Source organism: Sceloporus occidentalis, unplaced genomic scaffold (genome assembly GCF_023333645.1).
Source record: "Sceloporus occidentalis isolate IW3139 unplaced genomic scaffold, rSceOcc1.0.p SCAF_7, whole genome shotgun sequence".
NCBI lineage: Eukaryota > Metazoa > Chordata > Lepidosauria > Squamata > Phrynosomatidae > Sceloporus > Sceloporus occidentalis.
In genome coordinates, this window is record NW_028316987.1 from 11,180,208 (window position 1) to 11,203,597 (window position 23,390).

A 23,390-nucleotide genomic window follows, 5' to 3' on the forward strand; every position below is an offset into this window, starting at 1 on the left:
ATGTCATCAAATGCTATTTTCTCATACCAATAAAACTACCCTGCTTTCTTAAAGGGCTTATTACTGTACTTGGAATATTTTTTTTTAAAAAAAACCTTGTGAAGTAGAGCATATAGCTTAAATAAAATGTAGACTCCAGTCACCTAATAATGTCAAACTGTCAACAGTCAGACAGTCAACTGATGATGTCAAATTGTTAGTTAAATTCACAAGTTTTTGCTCCTACAGTAAATAGAGCTTCTAAGGGGGTGGGGGGGCAGTACTACTGTTTCTAGAGTCCCAGATTTACTACATACAGTTCTAACTAGGGACCTATGAAGCACTGAGGCTGAGTTTCTCTCTGTGCCATCCCACATACCTAATCTGCCCAACTGAGCCTGTCCCGATTATCTTGGGGGATGATCTCTTATCAACTTGGGTAGCAGAGAGAGCATATCACTCAAAGTCCCATCATCTGGAACTACCCACTGTAAATATTTTGAAATGACACATAACTTTACATGCTCTTGGAATGGCACAGTTACATATTGCAGTCATTTCCCTCCCACCATCACTATGGCAGAAGCTCTTTTGGAACATTTACAGAATGTGGAAAAGTTACACTTTGGACGAAATTTGCAGAAACCCCCAGCTAGGCACTGAACCACTGCACTTTCCTGTGTCCAATGCTAATAGACTCAAAGCAGGTTTACATAGAGCAGGTGCTGACTCCCAATTAAACAAGCCCTCCTCTGCTGATTAGACGAAGGAACTGCAAGCAACTTGATAGAGGACAAAGTATAGTTAAGAATCCACATGGTTTTGAGAATCAACTGATTCCCCAGAGAATCAATTGAGTTCTTCTATTAAACCTTTTTGATTCTCAATCTAGGCAAAGCATCTCTGGGATAGCAATTCTTACTTTGTCCTTGGAGTGGTGTCCTTATGCATGGTGTCACTCACTGCAGGGTTTTGGTGACAGTCAAAAGGGCATGCTCGGCTCTCTCATGTGCCATGGCAGTGTACACCTCCTCATGAGCAGGGTGCTGCCACCACAATGAAGCCTGGAGGGGTGTGGTTGGGTTTCTCCTTTGCTGTGGTGGTAGAGGCCTCATCATGAGGAGGGTACTGCCACCATCGCAAAGCCAAGAGGGGAACGCTTTGCCCTTTTTACCAGCAAAAGGAAAGTCCAACCAGGTGTCACACTTCTGGGGTATCACCCAGTGCTGGCTGCACCCACCCAGTGATGCCACTGTGTCACAGACGTGTCCAATTCTCCAAAGTAATCCTGTATAATAATCCACAAAGAGCAACTTGATGTATTCGGAATAGATTCCAATCCAATCCAGATTGCAACAAGTTTAATTGGTTTGCCCTACATCGCTTTCTTATTGAAAATCACCTTCCTGAAGATGCTATTTCCACCATATGCAAACAGGAAAAATCTGCAGAGACAACATTGTAAAGGGTTTACTATGTTCTGGGTCCTTCCAGAAACCAGTATTGTGGTAGGGAATTAAGACCGTTTGTCCTTTTAGACAATGCAAAGGTATACAGAAGATCACTCATGATCTACAAACAGATTACTTTTAAGCAGGTGGGCAAGGCCCTCTGACACTCAATAGTTAAAACCTTGGGGAAACCTCAGGGCCACAGAAGCAGCTCTGTGGTGCACTTTATATATCCTGGCATAGAAGATTCCACTAATTACCCATGTTGGCAGGAATAATTTTGTAATTGCAGGAACTATCCCAAACTATTCAAGTAAAAAGATTATGCTTCCTTCATATCCCATTTGATTTCTAGTGAGAGCATTGTTGTGCCATTCCAACCTGCACCAACAATATTTAACAAGTGCATAGAATCTTACCTCCTTGGAAATGGGCAAGGGTACCCTTTCCATCTTATATACTTATATACTGTACGTTCCAGAAGTGTGTTGCTTAAAAATGCGAGGAGCCCAACACACCAGCTCTCTTTTGTTGTAGCTTTGCTCTTACAAAAGGATGCATCTGAGATTTCTACCCATGGAGGCTTGCCACACAGGAAAATCTCAATTCTTGCCTCTTCCCACATGTCACTCTTCTGCAAGCAAAGTGATGAGGCAGGAGGTGGCTAGTACACAATCTTCTCATATTTAAACAACATGCTCCAGGTACAAGTGAGTATGACTAAGGACACTGTAGAAACTCAAAATACAAGGTACATCAGAATCCAAACCCACCAACACCAATATAAGACTTAAGGAATTGTTGGCTGGATGTCCTATCAGCGGATTCCCTTCATTTTTCAAAATCAAAATTAAACAAGTCCTCCACAAACAAGCATGTAGGACTGACGTCAAAACAGGATCTTTTCTCCATCCAGTCATGAAACAAATTACAAAATACAATACTGTGGATTTTCTAGTGATTTTTGGTTGAGCCATCATACAGTCTTGTCTTGGTTAACATTAACAAGAGAGTTCACTTTTTCACACTAGACATAACATTTGTCAGAGCAGCAACCTGGCTGCCATACTTTGCAATAAAATAAAATAAAATATCAGAGTTTTCTGAAAGGTGGTCCTTCCCTTTCCAGACTCCCTTTTGTTGTAACAGTACCACTATTTTTAGGAACTCTTATGGACAATGACAACATTGGGTTTTTGGATGTCACAACACAATTCTGAAGAATTCCAACTTTTTGTGGGTGACCCAGCATACTGGTATTCAATGGCTGAACCTAGCAAGAGCTGATACTACAGTTTGTTTCTTTCACAAGTCACAGAAATAATCGTGCAACAGGTCATCGGTTATTTCTCTGGTTTGTTGGGGGAAAGTCAAAGTAGAGCGTTGGCTCCTGTCAAGTTCAGACTTCACAACAAATCAGCCACGGACCGATAGATGGTCTCTGGCTTTTTTAGCTACCCTTGCTGCAAGGGAGAAAAACCAGGCAGCATGGAGCAGCATATGACTCATTCTAGATCAGCCACTATTACTGTGGAATCTTGGCTTATATTTACAGTTGGCCCTTTGCATTCATGGGGGTTCAGTTTTGGGAAAAAATATGGATAATCGCACCTCATATTATTAAGTGGTGTTGATGTGAACATGCATTCTTCAGCATATCTGCTTACACATTGCTGCCATTTAATATGGGGCGTGATGATCCACCAGTGATCAAAGTAATGGATCTGAAAGGACAACTGAACACATGAATGATTTTGAGTGTCTCAACAGCATTGTTGGCTGTGAACAAGACATTGGCCAATGTTCTTGTTTTCTGGAATAACAGTGGACCAATGGAAGGGATTGTGGGAAACAGCAGTACATTAACATCTGGAGAGCCATAGCTGTCTCCCCTTACATAGAATGAAAATGCGCCAATGTCAGTATTAAAGCTAATTGCTTTAATACCAGCTGGATGGTCAATCATCAACTCCGGATTTCAGAGTGAACTTTAAAAGAGCTATCTGTTGTGCTGAAGTCACTCCCCCAAAATAGGCTCAGCACCTTGGATAGCCTCTTTAGGATTCAGACTGGAGCAGATTCATTGCTACCTTCACTACTGGTCTCCACTGGGTAATTCAAGAAGGAGCCTGTGATGAAATTACATGAAGACGAACTTGTACACAGACATAATTTTAACAAGCAGTGCTTTTCTTTATCTTTTCACCAGGCAACAATTTATAGCTTTTAAAAATAAATGCAGTATGACTCCCGTCTCCGTGGGTGCTATGTTTCCGAACTTACTGTGGAAACATGAAACTGCAGACAGCATCAAACCCTATTGAAATGAATGACTTTCATAGAGTCATACTGGAGGAGCTGGAAATTCCTAGAGACAACACCTCTTGAGCCATTTCTAGGTCCTCCAGCGCAATTCTATGGTCAACCTTTGCTAGAAGTATACTATAAAATTACACTGGAGAACCTAGTGTAAGTATTTTTTTTGGACATGAGTAAGTGAAATAATGGGTACCAGTCCCAAATACAGCAGTCATACTGAACTTGTCAAATCTATTACAGCAGAGTGCAACCTAAGAACTGTGTTTAAGGCCTCGACCCTCTATACTGAAAAAACACTAATATACAACAAGCCCTTTATGCGATTCATTTTAGAGCCATGTGTAATGTTGATCAACAGATCATTTATTCTTCACATTTTGCTTTGTCATCAAAGCAAGAGCTGGTGTTAAAATTGTGCGTTCGTTTGTTTCTTAAAATCATTACTGGTATTCAGCATTTAGTAGTGTACAGCTGGTTGAACAGCACAACTGCATTGCTGCAACTTGGGAGATTTGCATTAGTCTTCCACTTTAAATTTGACACAACAGTATCAGTTTCTTTTTAGCGGAATGAAGAATGGCAACAACAACAAAAATTAAAGCTCTAGCATGGGGAAGGGGGGAATAAGAATTGAAGCAATGACACTCTATTAGCTAAAAAAGCCCACATCAAATAAATTAACACTTTAAAAATGTGTGTTGTTTTTTTTTAAAAAAAGAGACAGTGGACGACACATATCTCTGTTTCTCTTCCTCATTATATTTCACATGCTGCTAATTCTTGTTATATTCCCTTTTCATAAACAATTAAAAGTACCCTGTTGCCCAGATGTCTTAAGACAACAGTAAAAATATAGGCTCAACTTGTTAATGGAGCCCAGAATCTTTAACTGCACTGGGATTTTGGTGAACAGCTTACAAAGTTAATCCTCTTTGCCACTTTATAGATGGGTGTATTGACCTGGGAAACTCACTTCTCTCAGAGAAGAATTATACTGGGAAGATCCTGCCTCCCTCTCTGTGCTTAGAAGACAAGTTCTGAGCAAAACCTGTCATCACCAGTATATATTGTCTACTTGGAAATTTAAAGTTACTATTGCCTTCCTAGTTTACAAACTCATGTGCTGACATTAATTATCAGTGTCCATACTAATACTACATTAGAAAGACAAGGGACCAGTAAGTCCAGAGGTTGGTCTTACCTAGGACCAGATCTGGGCAGGAAGCAATAGCCAGTACTAGGTTATTGCAGTGAAGCTCATCCACTGCAGCCCTTGAGTACAGCAAGAACATTCCTGGTGTGTGAAACAAATGAGGGCAAATGAGCCAGGCTTCTGGTATTTATACACGACCTGGCCAATCCTGAGGTCTGCCAATTGCTAGGGCTGAATCTGGGCACTGCTTTTTCCTCCTGTCTCTGGAGAGAATACTCCAAGGATGAGGAGGTAGCTCAGTTGGCAAAGATTGAAACTTAGATTCCAAGCTTACTGGCACAAGTATTAGCTAGTTGTGATGTGATTACCAAAACAGATACTGGGAGCTGACAAGCCCCAAAGAGATCTGCATTTGGTTAAGTGACTATTTTGGACTATGCCTCCTAGACTCCTCTGGACAGCATGGCAACTGGAAGATTCTGTGCATACTGTATTTCCAAAAAAGTAATGTTTCCCCGCTACTTTATTATCTTAGCTCCCCCACCTTTTCATTCCCATTTTGTCTTTTTCTCCCACCACTCTTATGTTTACTCCCCCATACATATTTACTCCCCCATAATCACTTAGCAGTGCTTCCCTTTCCTGGAATAGGTTTAATCCTTTTAAAACATTTAATTAGGTAGATGGAGCCAAATTTGGTGGCAGGAAAACATATACCCCCCCTTAGAAACTCCTAAAAGCAGAAGTGATATTCTAGAAAGCATTCTGCTATTTTCTGAGAAGGAATTGTTTATTTCTCTAAGGCAAAAAAGCTTATAATTTTCAGGTGCATTAGGATTAAGATTTGTATGCTATCTCAGAGGAGTAGCAAGGAAGCAAGTCAGAGGTTGAGTTGCGATTTTTAGGAGCTCTAGCAGAGAGATGTCCGAAAATATTCCAGCCTTGTTTAATTCTAAACCTTTTCTTTTAGCTAGTAATTAATGTGTTTGCATCATGGTGACAGGGTATTTCCAGACTTTTCCTACAAGGACGTATCCTTCCCAGCTGGAAGCAAGCTCATATGTCTGCAATTATGATAATCAAAACTTAACATAAAGGTTTTTCTCGATGTCCAGATGGGTAGTTAGATAACAGCCTGTGCTTTAAAGACTTCTGCCAGTACAAGCCATATCATATGATAGTTTGCAGGGTAGTTGTTATTTTGCTTTTTTCCAAACAAATAAAAGATCTGCAGATGGAAATGATGCACTTACTGTTGAATTAGTAGAAGAGAATCCATCTTGTTTTTGTTAAACTGAGCCCCACTGTAAGCTTGGACAGCAGGCTGATAGAAGCAGCAGTTGGTTGCTGGACAGGAACATAGTAAACTCTCAGTGTTCTAAATAATGGAGGGCAAGGGAACTTTATTCTGACACAGTGGTGCACTTAAGGCAAAGTCCATTCTGCCACATTGGTAAAGGGATTCAAAATACCAGAGTGGTCACAGTCAACTCTTTGAACCGCAGTGCTACCATGAATCTGTGATAATCCACAGGGTGGTACCTACCTAATCAAATGCACTGGCATATGCTGGAATTCTGAAAGAGAGCGAGTTTGACAAAGAAGCTTGAATTTTTTTGGCATCATCTTGATCTTCTCCACCCCTGTCACTGTGCAAGATCATAGTAAATCATCTGTACTTCAAGAGACTGGTCAGTCAGCTGTTGGCTCTGGAGTCAGTTAAGATACTGCAGCAGAGATATCAGTCACGTGACTGTCAAACTATGCTTACTCAAGTGCATCAAAATGTCAAGAATTTCCTGCTTTTCCCCCTCTTGCCCAGTTTTGTTTTATCACCAAAAGCCCTTCCACTATAGCAAAACCTTTCAAAAGACAATTCAGAGGAGCATGGCTTTGTAAGTGAAAACCGAAAGGAACAGGATTCTCTTCCACCAGCCTATCAAGTAACTAAAGGGAATAAATGAATGATTAACTAGGGTTTGTCAGCTTTGGAGATCTCTGTCTCCCTTTTCCCCAGTGTGCGTTGCAAAATTTCTGATGCAGTCCTTCCAACAAACAAGTCAAAATTCCCCAGGTGGGGCTGTCTCATCTTAAAGTGCATTTGCTATCATCCTAAATGTCACCTTGTAACAGGCTCCTACCTTTCTACGTCTGTTCTGCCTTCTGGGCTTGATGTCTTTCATCCCCAGAGAGCAAGCTATAAGTACCTTTCAAACGCAGGACTGCCTGCATCTATTTTCAGATTCTCAGGAGGAAGAAAAATAATACTAATAATGCTAATCAGTTTTAGCTTCCCCATGTCTCTCTGCAAGTTTAGACTCTATCTAGGATTCAGGCATTGCTTGAGCTGGTTAAGTTTTCTTGCATCTTGGAATCCTGTGTCATATATGCCTGTCTGAAAAGAGCTGCCATGGAGCTGTATCCTGAAGATGCAGCCAGAATTAAGGAAGTGGGGGTCCTCACACTGGACTCTCACAGCTCACCAGAAGAGATTTTTTTAAAAAAAAATACACCCAAGCTCAGTACTTGTTGATCCCAAAGATGCGGACACCGTGCAGTTGCGGTAGCTTGGGAATCAAGACGCTCATCAAGGAGATGGTGTTGATGATGAAGTGTATCCGGTCATATTTTGTGTAGAAACTGGTAAGGAAATAACTGGGGGGAGAGGAAAGTGGGGAGGAGAGAAGAAAAACAAAAGAGTGAATTGTATTGCTTTGTGTTCCTTTCTCAACCTTTGAAAAATTACTTCTTCCTTCAAGGTCCCTCTGTGGTGGGATTCATGGAGTGGCAGTCTAAAATGCAAGTTTACTAGGTACAGTGAGCTGAATCTCTGCCGCCAGGCAGAGGGATTTAGAGTGCTAACATCTGCCCAGTGAAATAAAAGGCTTAACTTGTACTAGTGACCTTGCTGGATACTTTTTTCATTCTCTTTGCAGTTTGAGACCGAGAAAAGATGAACGATGAGAACCGACTAGGGGTGCAAATATTTCTCAGTTGCAAATGTGCTTGGACATTTCTCTGTCCTATAAGTGGGAGAAGGATCATGCTTGTGCACTTTGTTTATTTCTGCACTATGTAACCCTTGGAAGTCTATCTTCCATTGGTCTTGCCTTGTGTATGTGGATGTACCTCAGCCCAAGGACTCATCATAAGTTCAGGAATAGGGACTAAATTTGATTGCTGACCAAGGGATAGTCTGGGTAGAATTAGCTTAGAGGCACAATTTTACCATTGGCTGTGAGAGGGTTGGAATGCTTTGCTGCTGTGGATCTACTATATCATTTACCACCAATAAAGCTTATGCTAAAGCAGTAATGTGTTAGTGTCCAGCACTGAAAGAACCCTTGCAGAGGCCTTGGAAGTAGGCCTAGTTTTGGAACTAGACCAAATTCACCTCATTTCTTCCAAACAGGCTAGGAAGTAGAAAGATATGAGTAAGAGTTGAGGCTCAATAACATTTTTTAAAAAAGCTTAGCAAATGTGTTTTTTGAGTGCTGGAAACCTTGAGGAAGAGAATCCTGGATTGAGGAGAATCTTTGTGGTTCAAGACTTATCTGCGTAACGTAGGCCTGTTACAGACGGGCACTAAAGTACGGAGTCAGTCTGTACTAGTGTTAGGAAGGTGCGGTGCTTCCGCACCCTCCTAACCCTAGTACGGACTGACTCCGTACCAAATGGCAGTGCCCCATCTACATGGGGGCTGCCATGAGGACGTCACGGCCGCACCGCCTCTATACGGGGTGGCGCGGACGTGACGTCCTTGCTCCGCGCCAGGGCGCATAGTGCGCCCTGAGCACGGAGCAGGAAGGAGCTCCGAAACGGAGCTCCTTCCTGGTTTGGTCCGCTGGGCGCAGCCTTCAGACGGCTGCACCCAGCGGACCGAAGGAGAAAGGGGCCAAACGGCCCCTTTCTCCTCCTTCCCGCTGCCGCGGGGTGTTCTTGGGGCTTGAAGCCCCAGGGACACCCCTTTTCAGGCTGCGGGGAAGGGGCATTTTGCCGCTTCCCCGCAGCCTTAAAAGCGGCGGATCGGGGCCTCAGCGGCTGCCGGTGTAGCTTCTGAAACCCCGATACTCCGGGTAAAGGGGTGGGTGGGGACCGCCCCAAACGGGCGGTCTGTAACCCGCCTTAATCACTTTTCTGTGCAGAAAACGGCATTTTCTGTGCAGAAAACAGAAATGCTGCTTCTTGCACAGGAAATGCAACAACCATGTTTGAACTTGGCACAGAATAAGTTCTGGCTTCCAAATAGTTTTTGAAAACTGGTGTTTGTAAAAACTTTCTCATAGTGAGAAGAACATTGCTTAAATTAATTGTTACTTGCTTGAAGAATGAAAATTACCAAAGCCTAGTCAGAGCCACATAGTAGCATTCAAATGGTGACTGTACTATAATCCCATGAAATCTTAACACTGCTCCTCTTGAGACTGGTAGTAAAAGAGTTAGGCTGATTATGTGAGTAAGGAGCAGCATTGCAGTGTAGGCAGTTTTCATGAGGATTGACCATGAGGGACTTTTTAATTAGAGGCGATGTCAGATAATGTCATCTGACACCCCTTCCTTCCCTCTGAGTTTAGCTGCAATCCTCATCTTGTTTTGTTTTTGTTGTGTGCCTTCAGGTTTCAGACTTATGGTGACTAAGGTTTTCTTGGTAAGATTTGTTCAGACAGGTTTACCTTTGTCTTCCTCTGAGGCTGAAAGAGTGTAACGTGCTCAAGATCACCCAATGGGGTTCTTTCCATATAAGGGACACAATTTTTCTACACCATTGTATATAATGGGACTTGAGCATTCATGGATTTTGGCATCCACAGAGCGTCCAGGAACCAAACCCCAGTGGATACCAAAGACCCACTGTAATATAATGTTATTCAGAAAATACACTTTGTGTGCAGCTACAATGTGAGGCTATGCCTCCTGTAAGCGCCTAAATACTCTCAAGGCACCAGATCCCATCTGGTCTTTGTGGCTAAGCAGGGTCAGCTCTTGTTAGTACTTGGATGGGAGACTGTCACCACATATCAGGTGCTGTAGGTTACATTTCTGAGAAAGGAACTAGCTAAACTACATCTGAATATTCCTTGATTAAGAAAAGCCTATCAAATTCTTGGGGTAACCATGAGATGGGAAAAAGCTGTTGCAACTCTTCAAAACTTCGGAAAAGTTTATTTATCCCCCCCCCCCTCCCGGGGGTCAATAAAACTCTCTTTATCCCTCAGTTAGTACACAGCCAATGGGATTTTGGGAGTTCTATTCCAACTTGCCCCCTCCAACCAAACTAACCAAAAAACCCTTTTCCAAGTGCTGATCCTGTTTATGAGCTTCCCACTCAGCAACTGCATGGTTGGCCACTGTATGAAACAGAAAACTGGACTAAACTGCCTTTGGACTCATCTAGCATGGTTACCTTCAGAGTCTTATGCTTGTTGATGTCAACTGACTCCATGAGATGAGTTCCTAGGATTCATTTCATCTTTTCCCTTGCCTTTACACATAATTTTCTGAAGTCCCATACTGCTCCCATCCCTACTTTTATCTTACTGCAAATGGCGGCATTCCTTGTATAGCGAAGTTACAGAGCTTAGCTTGTGAAAGTTACTTTTGAAGGCCTACAACTCCCAGAATTCCTTAGTAAGCATGTGCAATAGCTGTACAATCCCAGGTAACCATTTTTGTACTCACAGTATTATCGGCGTGATCGTCAGGAATTTGCGGGAAGCTGTGAATTGGACACCATAATCCATCTGCTCCCAATGGGTGAGTAGCCGGGCTTTCCCCTGATCTGGAGTCTCAAACGGTGTCCCTTTGACAGTGTGCAAGAAAATGTACATGCTCTGGAAAAAAACATTAAGACATGCTTGTTTGAGATAGTATAGGAAGCTTAATTCTTTATTTGTGGGCTGGCTAGCTGGTTGATTCTCTCTCTCTCTCTCATTCTATATGGCAATTAAGTGCTGAAATAACACATAGGCAAGCATCCTTGCACCAAATATGCCAACTTAAAAAAAAAGATGTCGCTGTGTGTGTATCCGTGTCCGGAATGGATCCTGTGCGAAAATAGAGGGTCAAGTATATTAATATGTTTTTAGTTTATTGAAATTATCTTACTGTTTGTTAAAAACTTGCATTAATACTATTTGTAAGATACCCTGAAATCTCTTAATATAGGGTGGAATACGTAAACCCACTGGGTGACCATTGTATATAATGGGACTTGGAACATCCATGGATTTTGGTATCCAAAGAGGGTCCTGGAACCAAACCCCACTGGATACCAAAGGCACACTGTAATATAATGTTGTTTGGGAAATCACTATGCCTCCTGTAGTTGCCTAAATACCTTAAAGACACCAGATCCCATCAGATCTTTGTATATGATGGGACTTGAACATCCATGGATTTTGGAATCTACAGAGTATACACTCTCTCTCAGTCTCAGAGGATGGCAATGACAAACCCCTTCTGAAGAAACCTGTCAAGAAACCTCCATGATAGGTTTGATTTAGGGTCGCCATAAGTTGGAAACGACTTGAAGGCACACAACAACAATAAATAGTCTAATAAATAAATACTCATGGTCAGTGGGAGCTAGTAAAGGGGTGGGGTGGGGGGAAGCAGAATATAAAATCCCAGTTCATGTTATAAACTTATCCAAGTCACTGCCCAGGCAAATAAGTGCTTTAGAAAGAGGAAACTACTGTATATCGCTGAAAGGTTTTTTTTGTTTTTGTTTTACTATAGCTGCAAAGGAGAAATAAGATGTGAACTGACAAGACCAGACTGCTTCCTGCTGGCATACATATGCTGGATGTTAGAAATATGCCTCCTCCATAGTCCTATGCAAATAACTGCTGCAAAGTTTTCTGATCCTGACAGCTGAGAATTGACTTAATCTATAGAGTCACAACTCTGGAAATGGCCTGAGTGGAGGATTTTTACATGCACTACTTCATTATCTTTCTGCTTCATCCACTCTCCTCAGCTTGAATTGGATGGTAAATTATTGGACTACTTTACAGGATTACTGTGAGGATAGCAATGAGGATTACTATGAGGAAGGTAACACCACTGGCAAGACTATGTGGCACCCAGCTTTCTCAATTGTGGAATCCCACACAGGGCAAGGTGGTCCAGTTATCCACTTGGCTTCTTCCTTGATGATATTCTGGTACTAGCTGAGGCCCAAAACACACTGCAGAAATAATCCAGTTTGAGACTGCTTTAGCTGCCCTTGCTCGATGCCAGGGAATTCTGGAAACTGTAGTTTTGTATGCCACAATAAACTACATTTCTCAGGATTCCCTAGCACTGAGCTAGGACAGTTAAAGCAGTCTCAAATTGGATTATTTCTGCAGCGTGTTTTGGACCTGAGACATAGCTTGGAAAAGTTACTCCTCTGGACTGTAACTCCCAATCACCTTGTATAATGTTTCTAAGCTCACGGTTTCAAGTAACTTTCTATACTGTTTGTTTTCTGAGGATACCTGGCTTTACGTTTGCTTTTTTATTTTTCTTATTCCACTGTTTTAATCTTCTGTCCTGTTTTGAACAAAACATAATTAGTTTTTATATCAACAGTTTTAATAAAATTAACTCTGAATGTGCATTGTGCACTTTGAACACAACAGAAGCACAATTCAGGTTAACTTATTTCTACAGTGTATGTGTGAAGTCTACAAAGGACAGTGCTTCCAACAAGGATATTAACTACTAACTAAAATTTTGGCAAAGCTAGAGAGTTGGGGATTGGAGACAGAATTCAAAGAACACTACAGTGCTCACTTCTATAAACCAGGGATGGGCAACCTGTGACCATTTAAATATGGTTGGACTCCAAACTGCCATCAGCTCCAGCCAGGATGGCAGGTAGTCAGGAATGATGAGTTTGAGTCATTTGGAGAGCCACAGATTCTCCATCCTCATTATAGGCTGCATCTGCACTGCAGATATAATCTAGTTTGACATCGCTTTAGCTGTCGTGACTCAGTGCTATGGAATTCTGGGAAGCGTGTGTCAAACTGCATTATTTCTGCAGTGCAGGTACAGCCATAAATGCTTCAGCAGACCTTGTTGAAGAAGACAAGCAGAATGCAGCATTCAGCTGTAACTCTACATGAAATGGTCATTCAAGGATTGTCCCACGAGGGGGAACTGTTGCTACTACTTCTGACAAGTAAGAAGCACTAACAAATTCAGACTTCTCATGCCCCCAAAGCACAGAACAGTGTATCTTACCCTGACATATTTGTCTAAAGGACATGAAACTGATGGTTATACTATGCAAGCAGTATTACCAGTCCTAGGTCAAATTCATGCAGTCATCACGTGTCTGCTGATTGAATGCCCATGAACTCAGACTTTGGAAAAGCTACCATTTAGTACTCTAACTCACAAAAAACAGTAGTCATACTGTCCAGGAATTCTAGGGATTACAGTCCCAAAAGTAACATTTCCAAACTATGGAGATTCTGGGGGACAGAAGCAGATCTTGGGAGCAATAGTGGACAGATGAATTTAATCCTTGGGGCCCAATCAACTGGGAAATTTTCATGGGCAAGTTCTTCTGAAATGAATGGGAATTGTGCATCAACAGTACCATAGAGCTGTGCAGATCAAGCAGGCTCACACAGAGAACCTCTTTATAGCTTGTACTACATATTAATTAGTGGAAAGAAGAAGGCATCAATTCACCTTTCTACCTTTGTACTAAAACATCTTAAGCAAGACTAGAACTCTTTCACACAACACAGCTATAACATTATGATTCCACTTGAACTGCTATCGCTCCATTCTATAGAATCCTGGGATCTGTAGTTTGGTGTGAGACTGGAACTCTCTGGCTGGGAATTCTAAATATCCCTCTATAAACTGTAAATCCCCAGATTCCATAGGTTGTTGCTATGGCAGTTAACAGGGAGCATCCAACTCCCTTGTTACAACAAACCAAGCAGCTGCCAGTCTGTTTCCAGGCACAATTAAAAGTGTTGGTGATGACCTATAAAGTCCTATACACCATGGTCCCAGCTTATTTGAAAAATCATATCTCCCTTTATGAGTCCATTACAGCTTTACGATCATTTGGAAAGGTCCTTCTCTCTGTCTTTTCCCACCACCTTTGCAGGCTCCTTTAGTGGGAACAAGAGAGAAGGTCCCATCCTGGCTTAGAGGTGCCACGATGTACTTACAGCACATGTTTGTAGATACATGTTGAAGACATACAGCCAGCCAGATACATGTTGAAGACATAACCATGGAGTGTGCATTCACTGGTTCAACCATCCCCAGTTTGGAAAAAAAAATTAAATCCAAAAAGCAAAGGGACATCATTTTACCATGTCATTGTATACAATGGGATTTGAGCATCCACAGATTTTGGTATCCACAGGGGGGCCTGGAACCAAATCCCAGCAGATACCAAGGCTCCACGGTACATATTTTGCAAGTCTTTTGCATGTAATTCAACCTATGCGTTTTATTCTTCTAAATAAAGAGACAAAATCCATTTGTTAATTCCAATGCAAATAGATTCACTTCAATCCACGAGACTTAAGTCAACACTTACATAAGTCTCAGTGACACAACAGCTCTGCTCAGGACTAATAATTATACTTAGCCTAGTGCAGATACTACATATTAATTTTATGTAGTTTTATAATGTATGCATTATAATTGTACATACTATGAAATCTTTAGATGTAGGCAGCTTATAAATACATACTCATTAAAAACACCCCTTAGCCAAACTGTATAGAGGATGTGGAGTTTCCCCATGTTTTCAGTAAAAGCAGACAGTGAAATGGGAATGTTATTAAATCTGTGTTAACTGAATTAGTGGGTGATGGTAGCTCTTTGAAATTAATCTAAATAGAGTGGGAGTGATTGTGAATACTGGATGAACAATCCAAGCAACTACATTAAACAAACTCAGGAATGCAATAGAACACCTAGAAGCCTAAACAACAATCCCCAGCTGCCCAAAACAGGCATCTTGGCTTCCCCAAGCATGATTTCCCTGAGCAGAACAGAATGCACCTCTGCAGCAGCACTTAGGGTTTGGCATTTTAATTTGGCTACAAAGACAGTATTAGTTTCCCAGGTTGAGCCTTAAAAACTAAATACCAAGTACAGTGGTCCCTCCACATTTGCTGGGGCTGGGGTGAAGGACCACTATGAATGTGGGGAAAATGCAAAAAAAAAAGTGCACTGTTCTTTTTACCTAAGAGAACACCTTTCTAGGAATCTTCAGATCCTAGAGTGCACCTCTATGGTCAACATCTGCCAGACATTGATCGTAGAATCATGAGACCTACAAATGTCTAGAGAAAGGTTTTCTCTAGGAACTTTTAGGTTCTCCAACACAACTATATGGTCAACGTTTTGCAGAACTGTGCTGGAAGACTTAGAGGTTCCTAGAGGGAACATATTAATCAAAACAGCAAAGAACTCCCTTCTCCTTCTGTGTCATGTCTTTTTAGATTGTAAGCCCGAGAGCAGGGAACCGTCTAACTAAAAAGATTGTATGTACAGCGCCGTGTAAATTTACAGCGCTTCATAAATAAATGTTCATAATAATAATAATAATAATAATAAAATCTGCAAAAGTCAAAGCTGCAAATGTGAAGAGCCAACTGTACTTAGATTTCATTGCCATAGAGTTCTTGTGACTCAAATGACAAATTCCAGGATTCTGTAGGATGAAGGCATCCTACCTTCTGTCCCCCTGATTCAATGGGCACTAGGAATAATCTAATTTAGCCAGGGTCAGACTCCCTGGAGTTGGCTCTCTAGGGTTATTCCTCAGTAAGTGATTGTGGTATGTAGGTAGGTAGGTAGGTAAGTATGTAGATAGGGGTGTATTTATGTGTATATGCATATGAAAACATCAACTCTATAAATCCTATGAGATTGGCCAGCCTCTTCTGTTCCCACCCAGGCAAGTCATATCCTGTTCTGCTAACACATATATGCTTTGGAAAATAAGGTAAGCATTGTATTGAAACAAACACAGTACAGCTGCTATGGGTATGTGGTTATCCTACACAGCCCTTACTCTTCTCCATAGGTAGACAATGTGCCTGTGCAGCATTACAAGCAAACATAGCAGCTAGATTTGTATACTGGAAAAGCAACCAAGAGGCAGCTGTACCGAAACAGCCGATTGATGTATCCTTAACACATTTATTTATTTATTTGATTTTCTTTGCAGCCTACCTTTTCTAAATGGACTGATTGAAGTAACTGATAACCTACATAAAAACATACTTAAAATCACAACAGTAAAACCGTAACACGTGTCTAAATCATGTCTAAAACAAGTGGCAAAACAAATAAAATGCTTGCTTACAGTATGAAAGCCCATTAAAAAAAGTTGCTAGGAGACACCCAAATGACAAATACTAAGGGCCAAGTGACTTTGTACCAGGCAGGAGTCCCATAGACAGGGTGCTACCATCAAAGGCTGTAGGCCTACCATTTACAAGAGCCCTGGCTAGTCTTAAATCCCAGGAAGGTCTATCCTCCTCCTCAGCCGGAGGTGACGGAATAAGGTCATATAATTGAGAAATACAAACTTTCCCTTTAGACTTTTTCCTGGTCTTCCTGTCAGCCAGTTACATCTGAATAACTTTTAAAAAATCCTTCTAGCAATCTTAAACTAGACACTGTTTAATGAAATGGCAGCTTAAATATACTGGGGCAGAAGGATCCCAAATGTCACCACTGTAACTCTTTGTTGTTTTACTGCCAGAGTGAAGTAATAATTGTTGGCTGAACAGCTGAGGTTACCAGCAATATAGTTGGCTTCTTTCCTCTGACTGCATTCAGAGAAATTCATCACTGTGGGGAAGGGTCATAAGGCAGCAGACTGCACTGAGGTACTGTCTGGATATTTGATCCTACAGATCTTGTGAGGGAGCTGGAGTTCATAAATGCAGACCTGCCTAAAGGAATGGCTGATGCACAAAGGGCTGGATTAACCATTAAGCAAATTAAGCACATGCTCAGGACATCAAAGGAAGGGAAACACCACCGACATTTTTCATTAATGGATTTACCATGGTGCAAAACTGCACATGATGCTCTAGAACCAGATTCCATAAAAATAGGCTCCCACAATAAATAAAAAATTACACACACACACACACACACAATAATAGAGGTTAATGATATACATTAATCTTGGAAATATAACACATTTAGAATCTGGTAACTGGTAAACTGCCACATAGTCCACCAAAGTGCACATATTTTACAGTTTATTATTGTTCATATTTTGAATTAGATATATATGGGGGCACTAAAATCTTTTCAGTGCTTAGGGTCCCTAAAGGTCTTAATTTGTTACTGTGCACTCATGCTACAAAACAAGGGGGAAATCTGCCAGAACTAAGACTATGTCAAAGACAGGCTCAGAACAGCATTTTCTAATAGTATTTTTCCATGTTCAATAATTTTGTGAGACCTGTATGCCATACTTGATTAATTTACTCATTTCCCCCTTCTCTTGGCAAGTTTCTTCAGAGGGGGGTTGTCACTGCCTTTCTCTGAGGCTGAGAGTGTGCGACTTATCTTAATCTTTACCTAAGTAACAATAGTTTATTAAGCCAAGAATGAGTATTGCTCCCTCAACTTCTTGTGTCTTGGCTTTGGCACCTTATAAAGAGTGATTTGTTAAATCAACACAGGTTATACTACAATTTCCTTATTAAGATGTAATTCCTTGTTGCATCTAAACATGAGAGGCACCAATACACAAAGCAAGAAGTGCAAAGCAGAAAGTGCAGGACCTCTTCTCAGTGTAGTAAATCATGGGTACTAACACCAGACTTATTACAGTTGAATCAGCCACATGATAGAAATATGTGCATGTATCTGACTGTTCACAACTGAACTAGCCAAATGAATTGTATGCATCAAGGTTCTTTGACTGTGAAATTCACACAAACTGCTAGAATGAGACAAATGTGAAACTGGAAAGTGCTCTCCATAGTATGCACATCACAATAAACAAAATATGGACAAACAGTTTTTGGTTTCCTGCAAGCATATTCAGACAGTTTGTGCTAGAGTTGGAAAGAATATTTGAATAATGGGGCAAGCGGGGAGAGGAGGAATCAGAAAGGGGCTTTTCAAGTGTCTAAAGCCCCCACAGAGGACAATCATCCGCAAGCCCCTTTCTTCTCCTCCCAAGTCCTCAAATAAACTCAAAAGATTAGTCTTGCTGTACCAAGCTAGGAGTGCAGAGGGGAAAATCCAGTGAGGAGGATAGTCACAAGCTGTTTTCCAGTACCCAAGATACAGCAACGTCTGCACTGTTGCATACCAGTTATTAAAACACAGGTGGCGAGCCTATATCCTCCCTAATCCTCCACTGGTTTCCATCTCTGCTGATGTCCTCTCGTGGTTCCCCACACCCACCTACCTCCCCATATCAGGAAGTGGGAAAGCCAAACTTGGAAGGATTCTTGGTCATTCTCCCCACTACCCACCTGATGTCACATATGACTGGGTGGTGGAAACCCCACTGCTGCTGGAGACTTTCTTCCATTGAGATACTTATTTGAAAACAGACATTTGGCAGTGGGGAGAAAACTGACTAAGGCCTGGTACAGACTGGTGCTATGCGTTGGCCTAGGGCCAATTTTAGGGCTTGGGGGAGCGGAGCATCTGCAGGCTCCCAAACCCTATCACGCTGTCCAGGTGCCATAATGGCTTGCCCCATCCACATGGGGGCTATGATGACGTCTGTGCAGCGCAGCATCCAAATGGCATTGCGTTGTACGTACATCATCAGTGCACGCCCTAAAAAGAACCTGCCAGGACCTGATTCGTTTAAGAGCTCCCAGAGGTCACATTGTTTGGTTGCTGTGGCCTCCATTGGGGGTGGTGTCTTGCCACCCCTTTCTCTCTGTCTGTTGAGCCCCTAAATTATTTGTTCTTCTTTGTGAATGAATTAATAATTTAGTACAGCGCATTTCTAGTTTGCTCTCTACTCTTCCTCAGTACACCCAGGGCTCCTAACCTTTGGCTTACTGTGACATCTTGACAGCCAACCAGTCAGACTAACATTGAATATGTAATTCATGTATTACTTTTAGCGTCTCATTGCTGCTTCTTCAAATACTGAAAAAAGCTTACTTGAACCCAACAAATCTTCTTGGCTTACTTGATTACCACAAATCTGCCAGCCATTGACAATCTGCTGGATTACTCTGAGCAATCTAGCTGCTTGCCTCAGGGCTGTACCAGAGTTCCTAACAGCCTAACCTCCTGTTATCAAATATTCCTGGACAAGATTACTATTTTGAGGGAAAGGATGAAGGAAAACAGTTTTGTGGACAGTCTAAAGAAAGAGTCCTGAAAAGCATCAACTTGGGTCAAATGTTGTAAACCTGGTATGGGTATCTCTTGACTCCATGAAGGTGATATCGATATGAGGTAGACAGAGAGACACTAAAGTCTCAATCCTATTGTTAGTCCCAACTAGAGCTGTTTTTGTTGGGTGCTTTCATTTCCCACGTATGGTGACCCAAAGTTCAGCCTATTAATGGGTTTTCTTGGCAAAAATTTGTTTAGAAGAGGGTTGCCATTAGCTTTCTCTGAGGCTAAGAGTGTGACTTGCTTAAGGCCAGCCAGTGGGTTTCCATGGCTGAGCAGGGATTTGAAATCTGGTGTTTCAGAATCCCAGTATAATACTCAAATCACTACACCACCTGGCTCTCTAAACTAGAACAGACCTATTGAATCAATCAAGATTTACGTAAATTGTATTTCATCATTCAACAATTTTGATTCAGTGGATCCACTTTAGTTGTGACCCCTAACTGGACTGAGGCCTATAAATCTAAGGATGCAATCAGACTCAAGAACTAGATCCTAGCAGAAACAGAGCCAAATCACACCTCCAAGTTTGTGTTTTTCCTGGATTTGAACCTGCAACTAAAAGAGGGTCAGAGTGGTGCAGTGGTTAGAAGAGAGTGGCAACCACTATTTTGAAGTCAGGGAACAAAAGGAAGGATATAATTTTAAGTAATCATAATTAAATCTAAATAAATAGTAATAGCAACAATTGTCTTTCCATTCACAGGAGGCACACAGGAAAAGGACCCATCTTGGCTTCCCTTCCCTTCCCTGCCTGTTGAAAACCCATCTGCCTGCAATGCCAAACATCAGAAATTGACACTGGTCAAGAGTGGCTGCCATACCATATTGTGGATGATGTTGGTTAGAGTCCAAACCACAGGGACACTGAAAAAGGGGATGCTGAGGAGGATGACGTGTAGGAGACCAATTCCCAAGACATAAGAGAGCCAGATGCCCCGGCTGTTCATGACCCGAGTGTTAGGGTTCACTTCGCTGTGAGCTGTGCCCACATTCATTTCTCCAGCTGAGCAACCCTGAGAAAGAAAGAAAACAAGGCCATAAAGATGGGTTAGTAGGATACACAATTCACAATGGCATTCTCTCCCGCCACTTTCTCACACAGAGAAACATACCTCTCCATACACCCTATACCACCCCAAGCAAAATATATAGAACTCTTGTGGATCTCCACTTGGGCCCATAAGTCTGCATTCTGCCTGCCTTTCTGTGAAGGCTCAAATGAGCCTATACAAAGGAGGGGAATGGGGCATCACCCCCTTCAGTTGGTTATGACTAGATATTCATGTCAAGGGACTACCTTTACCTTTTTACCTATGGCATCATATATCCCTTTTTTCTTCATCTAGACAGTCCCAAATGTTAGTACGCAAGGGGATCTTGTAGCGCTTTTGAGATGAACAGAGCTAGAGAGGTTGTAGCATAAGCATCTGTAGGCTTGGTTTGCTTCTTCAGATGGCTTTTTTTTTGCTCAGTTACCCTGAAAGGTGCTATAAGATCCCTTTGGGACTGTCTAACTGAGAAGAAAAAAAGACCAACAAAGGTAGACTAACAGATTAACACAGGTATGTTTTAATCTGCATTACAGAATTGATGCAGTTTGACACTGCTTTAACTGCCATGGATCAATGCTATGGAATTCTGTGATTTGCAATTTGTTGTGGCACCAGAATGCTTTGACAGAGAAGGCTAAATATATCACAAAACTACAAATCTCTGAATCCCATAGCACTGAGCCACAGCAGTTAAAGCAACATCAAACTGCATTATTTCTGCAGTGCAGATTAGGCCAATGTCTCTGATTTCTAGTCCCAAATGTTGTTACCTTTCCTCATACTCCACCTTTGTGATCATTTTGGTTGCCTATTTTTGCGCCTTCTCTAAAAGCAAATGCTGATTCAAACCATGTGTATGTGGAGACAATTTAATGTGTGCCGGTGATGGGAGGCTGTAAGCTGGGTTGCCAGTGTGAAATCTTGAGAGGATTCCTGTACTTTTTGCAGGTGATATAATATGTTACCTGTTTATATGAAAAGCAGCACCTGCTGAAATTCCCTCTTCTAAACAACCTTTAAAGATAGAAGAGCCCTCTCCAGTCTTCAGTCTGGCATCCCTAGTTGTAAGGCTTATTTGATTGTTAGGTACTGATGCTCAACAGCCAGGATGTGAAAAATGAGGCCTGCCACATGTTCCTGAATTGCAATTCCCAGCATTCCTCACCACTGGCTAGGACTGCTGGTTGCTGCAGTTCTGCAGCTGCATTTGGATAGCCACAGAACTGATGTCAAGAGGCTTCTTGCAGGCCTGTGTATCTCTTTCCTTTGGCCAGCATGGAGGTGATGTGCAAATTCAATATCCTTGCCCAGCATGGTGGCCCTTTATTAGGACAATCACACCCTCTGAATAAAACACATGAATATAGGGACACTCCTGTTTATCTTAACACCCACCTTTCTCATGCCAAAGAGTGTGGCCTCAGAATCACTCCCACACAGACACTATTACGTATTGTTCCATCTGCTTACAATCATATTCATTTCTTCTCTACAACCACATGAATCTTTGCACTTGGGGAGGGGTGGCTTTCAGATTACATATATTAGTACTATGTTCCACTTTGTTCCATCCAATGGAATCCTGAGATTTGCAGTTTAGGGGAGGGTAGTTAGAATTCTCAGCCATAAAGCTCTCATTACGTCCCCAAACTGCAAGCCTCAGGATTAGACAGGATGTTACCATGGCAGTTAAAGTGGAACCATAGTGCTATAACACTGTAGTGAAAAAGAGCCACTGGTTTCTGATTCAGGCTCTCTTAAAGCAGAACTAAATAGGATAATATCCATGTCTGTAGTCTTACATGGCTGAATTTTGAAATTAAATAGATAACCAGTGTGACTAGTCCTGGACTGAATGAATGAGAGAGAGAGAGAGAGAGCACTATCTCTCTTCTCAGCCATGGTTACAATCCAAGTTGCTGCCCACCTACCCATTCCTGACCTCCGTTTATGATTTACATTTGGAAGAAATCACTCAGTCCTGTTCCAATGTGGACTATGACCATGGTGGGGAAGCATGTTAATGCTAGGATCACCAGATGTCACAACCTGTAAAGGAGGACAAGGTACTGCAAAAGGCAGGATGTTACAAAATAAAAGCTAAAAGCACTACTATAGACATAAATTTATTTCACACGGTTTATTTACAACTATATTACATATACTGCATTTCATTACATACTCAATAGTATTTTTCTCATGAACTTATCTTTGTTAAGATGTCTTGTTGGCTTGCCGTCTACTTACAGAACTCTGAGCAAGGCAAATGCTTAAAATTGTATTTTACTAGCAACAAACCCTTGACTGAATCTATACTTAAATGATTCCTTTAATTTGTCCACTGTGCTGAAATTAAAGAAAAAACCCTTTGCACTGTGTCCTCAAACAGCCTATGACATGTTTGCTGCTCCTCTGAGAAACAAACGTGATCTGAGTTCTGGGGGCAAGTCTTATCTGCTGTTGCTCCTAGGAAAAAAAACTTTAGAAGGATCCATCCTATCCTACTATTTGCAGTGAGGACAGGATGCCAAGTAGGCACATTTTTCCAAATGGAACACACAAATGTGATGTAAGTCAATGGACTTCTTCGTTTTGGAATTCTTCCTGGACATGAGGTTGAAATGTAGGACATGTCCTGGATAAGGAGGATCACTGGTCAGGCTGGCTAATGCAGGGATGGGCAAAGTACTGCACTGAGATATATGTGCAACATGCAAAGCTGTTTTTGCCATTTTTGACTCTTCTATCAACCTTTTTTTATAGTCCACCCAAATTTTCCCTGGACACTGTGTGGTTGCTCACAGCCTAGTTTTAGCCTTTTCCCCTTTCCTATGCCACTGTCTTCTTTTGGAATAGGCAGATTGGCGCTTATATGGGAAGGGAAGACCCAAGCAAACACATGTATAACATTACCTTTAGTTTGGCCCTTAGTTAAGCAGGCACTAGCAGTTTTTCTGCTACATAGACTTCCTGTGTTTACTCTTACAATGGCTTGGGTTGCACTTGCTATGGAACAGGTGTGATTCAAAACACATTCAGCATAATTTACTACTTGGA

The 23,390-nt window shown here is 41.7% G+C and overlaps 1 protein-coding gene across 1 annotated transcript in view; it reads right to left on the reverse strand.

The window, feature by feature from the left end:
* Nucleotides 1-10: 10 nt before the first annotated feature.
* The window catches only part of LOC149309174 (ORM1-like protein 3), a 43,217-nt gene continuing 19,837 nt past the window's right edge, over nt 11-23,390 (reverse strand). The window contains exons 2-4 of the mRNA XM_089531895.1: nt 20,103-20,294; nt 10,582-10,733; nt 11-7,557 (exon numbers count right to left, since the gene is read on the reverse strand). Of these exons, the coding sequence (XP_089388021.1) occupies nt 7,422-7,557; nt 10,582-10,733; nt 20,103-20,276 (462 nt within the window). The 5' untranslated portion in view covers nt 20,277-20,294 and the 3' untranslated portion in view covers nt 11-7,421. The remainder of the gene's footprint in view (nt 7,558-10,581; nt 10,734-20,102; nt 20,295-23,390) is intronic.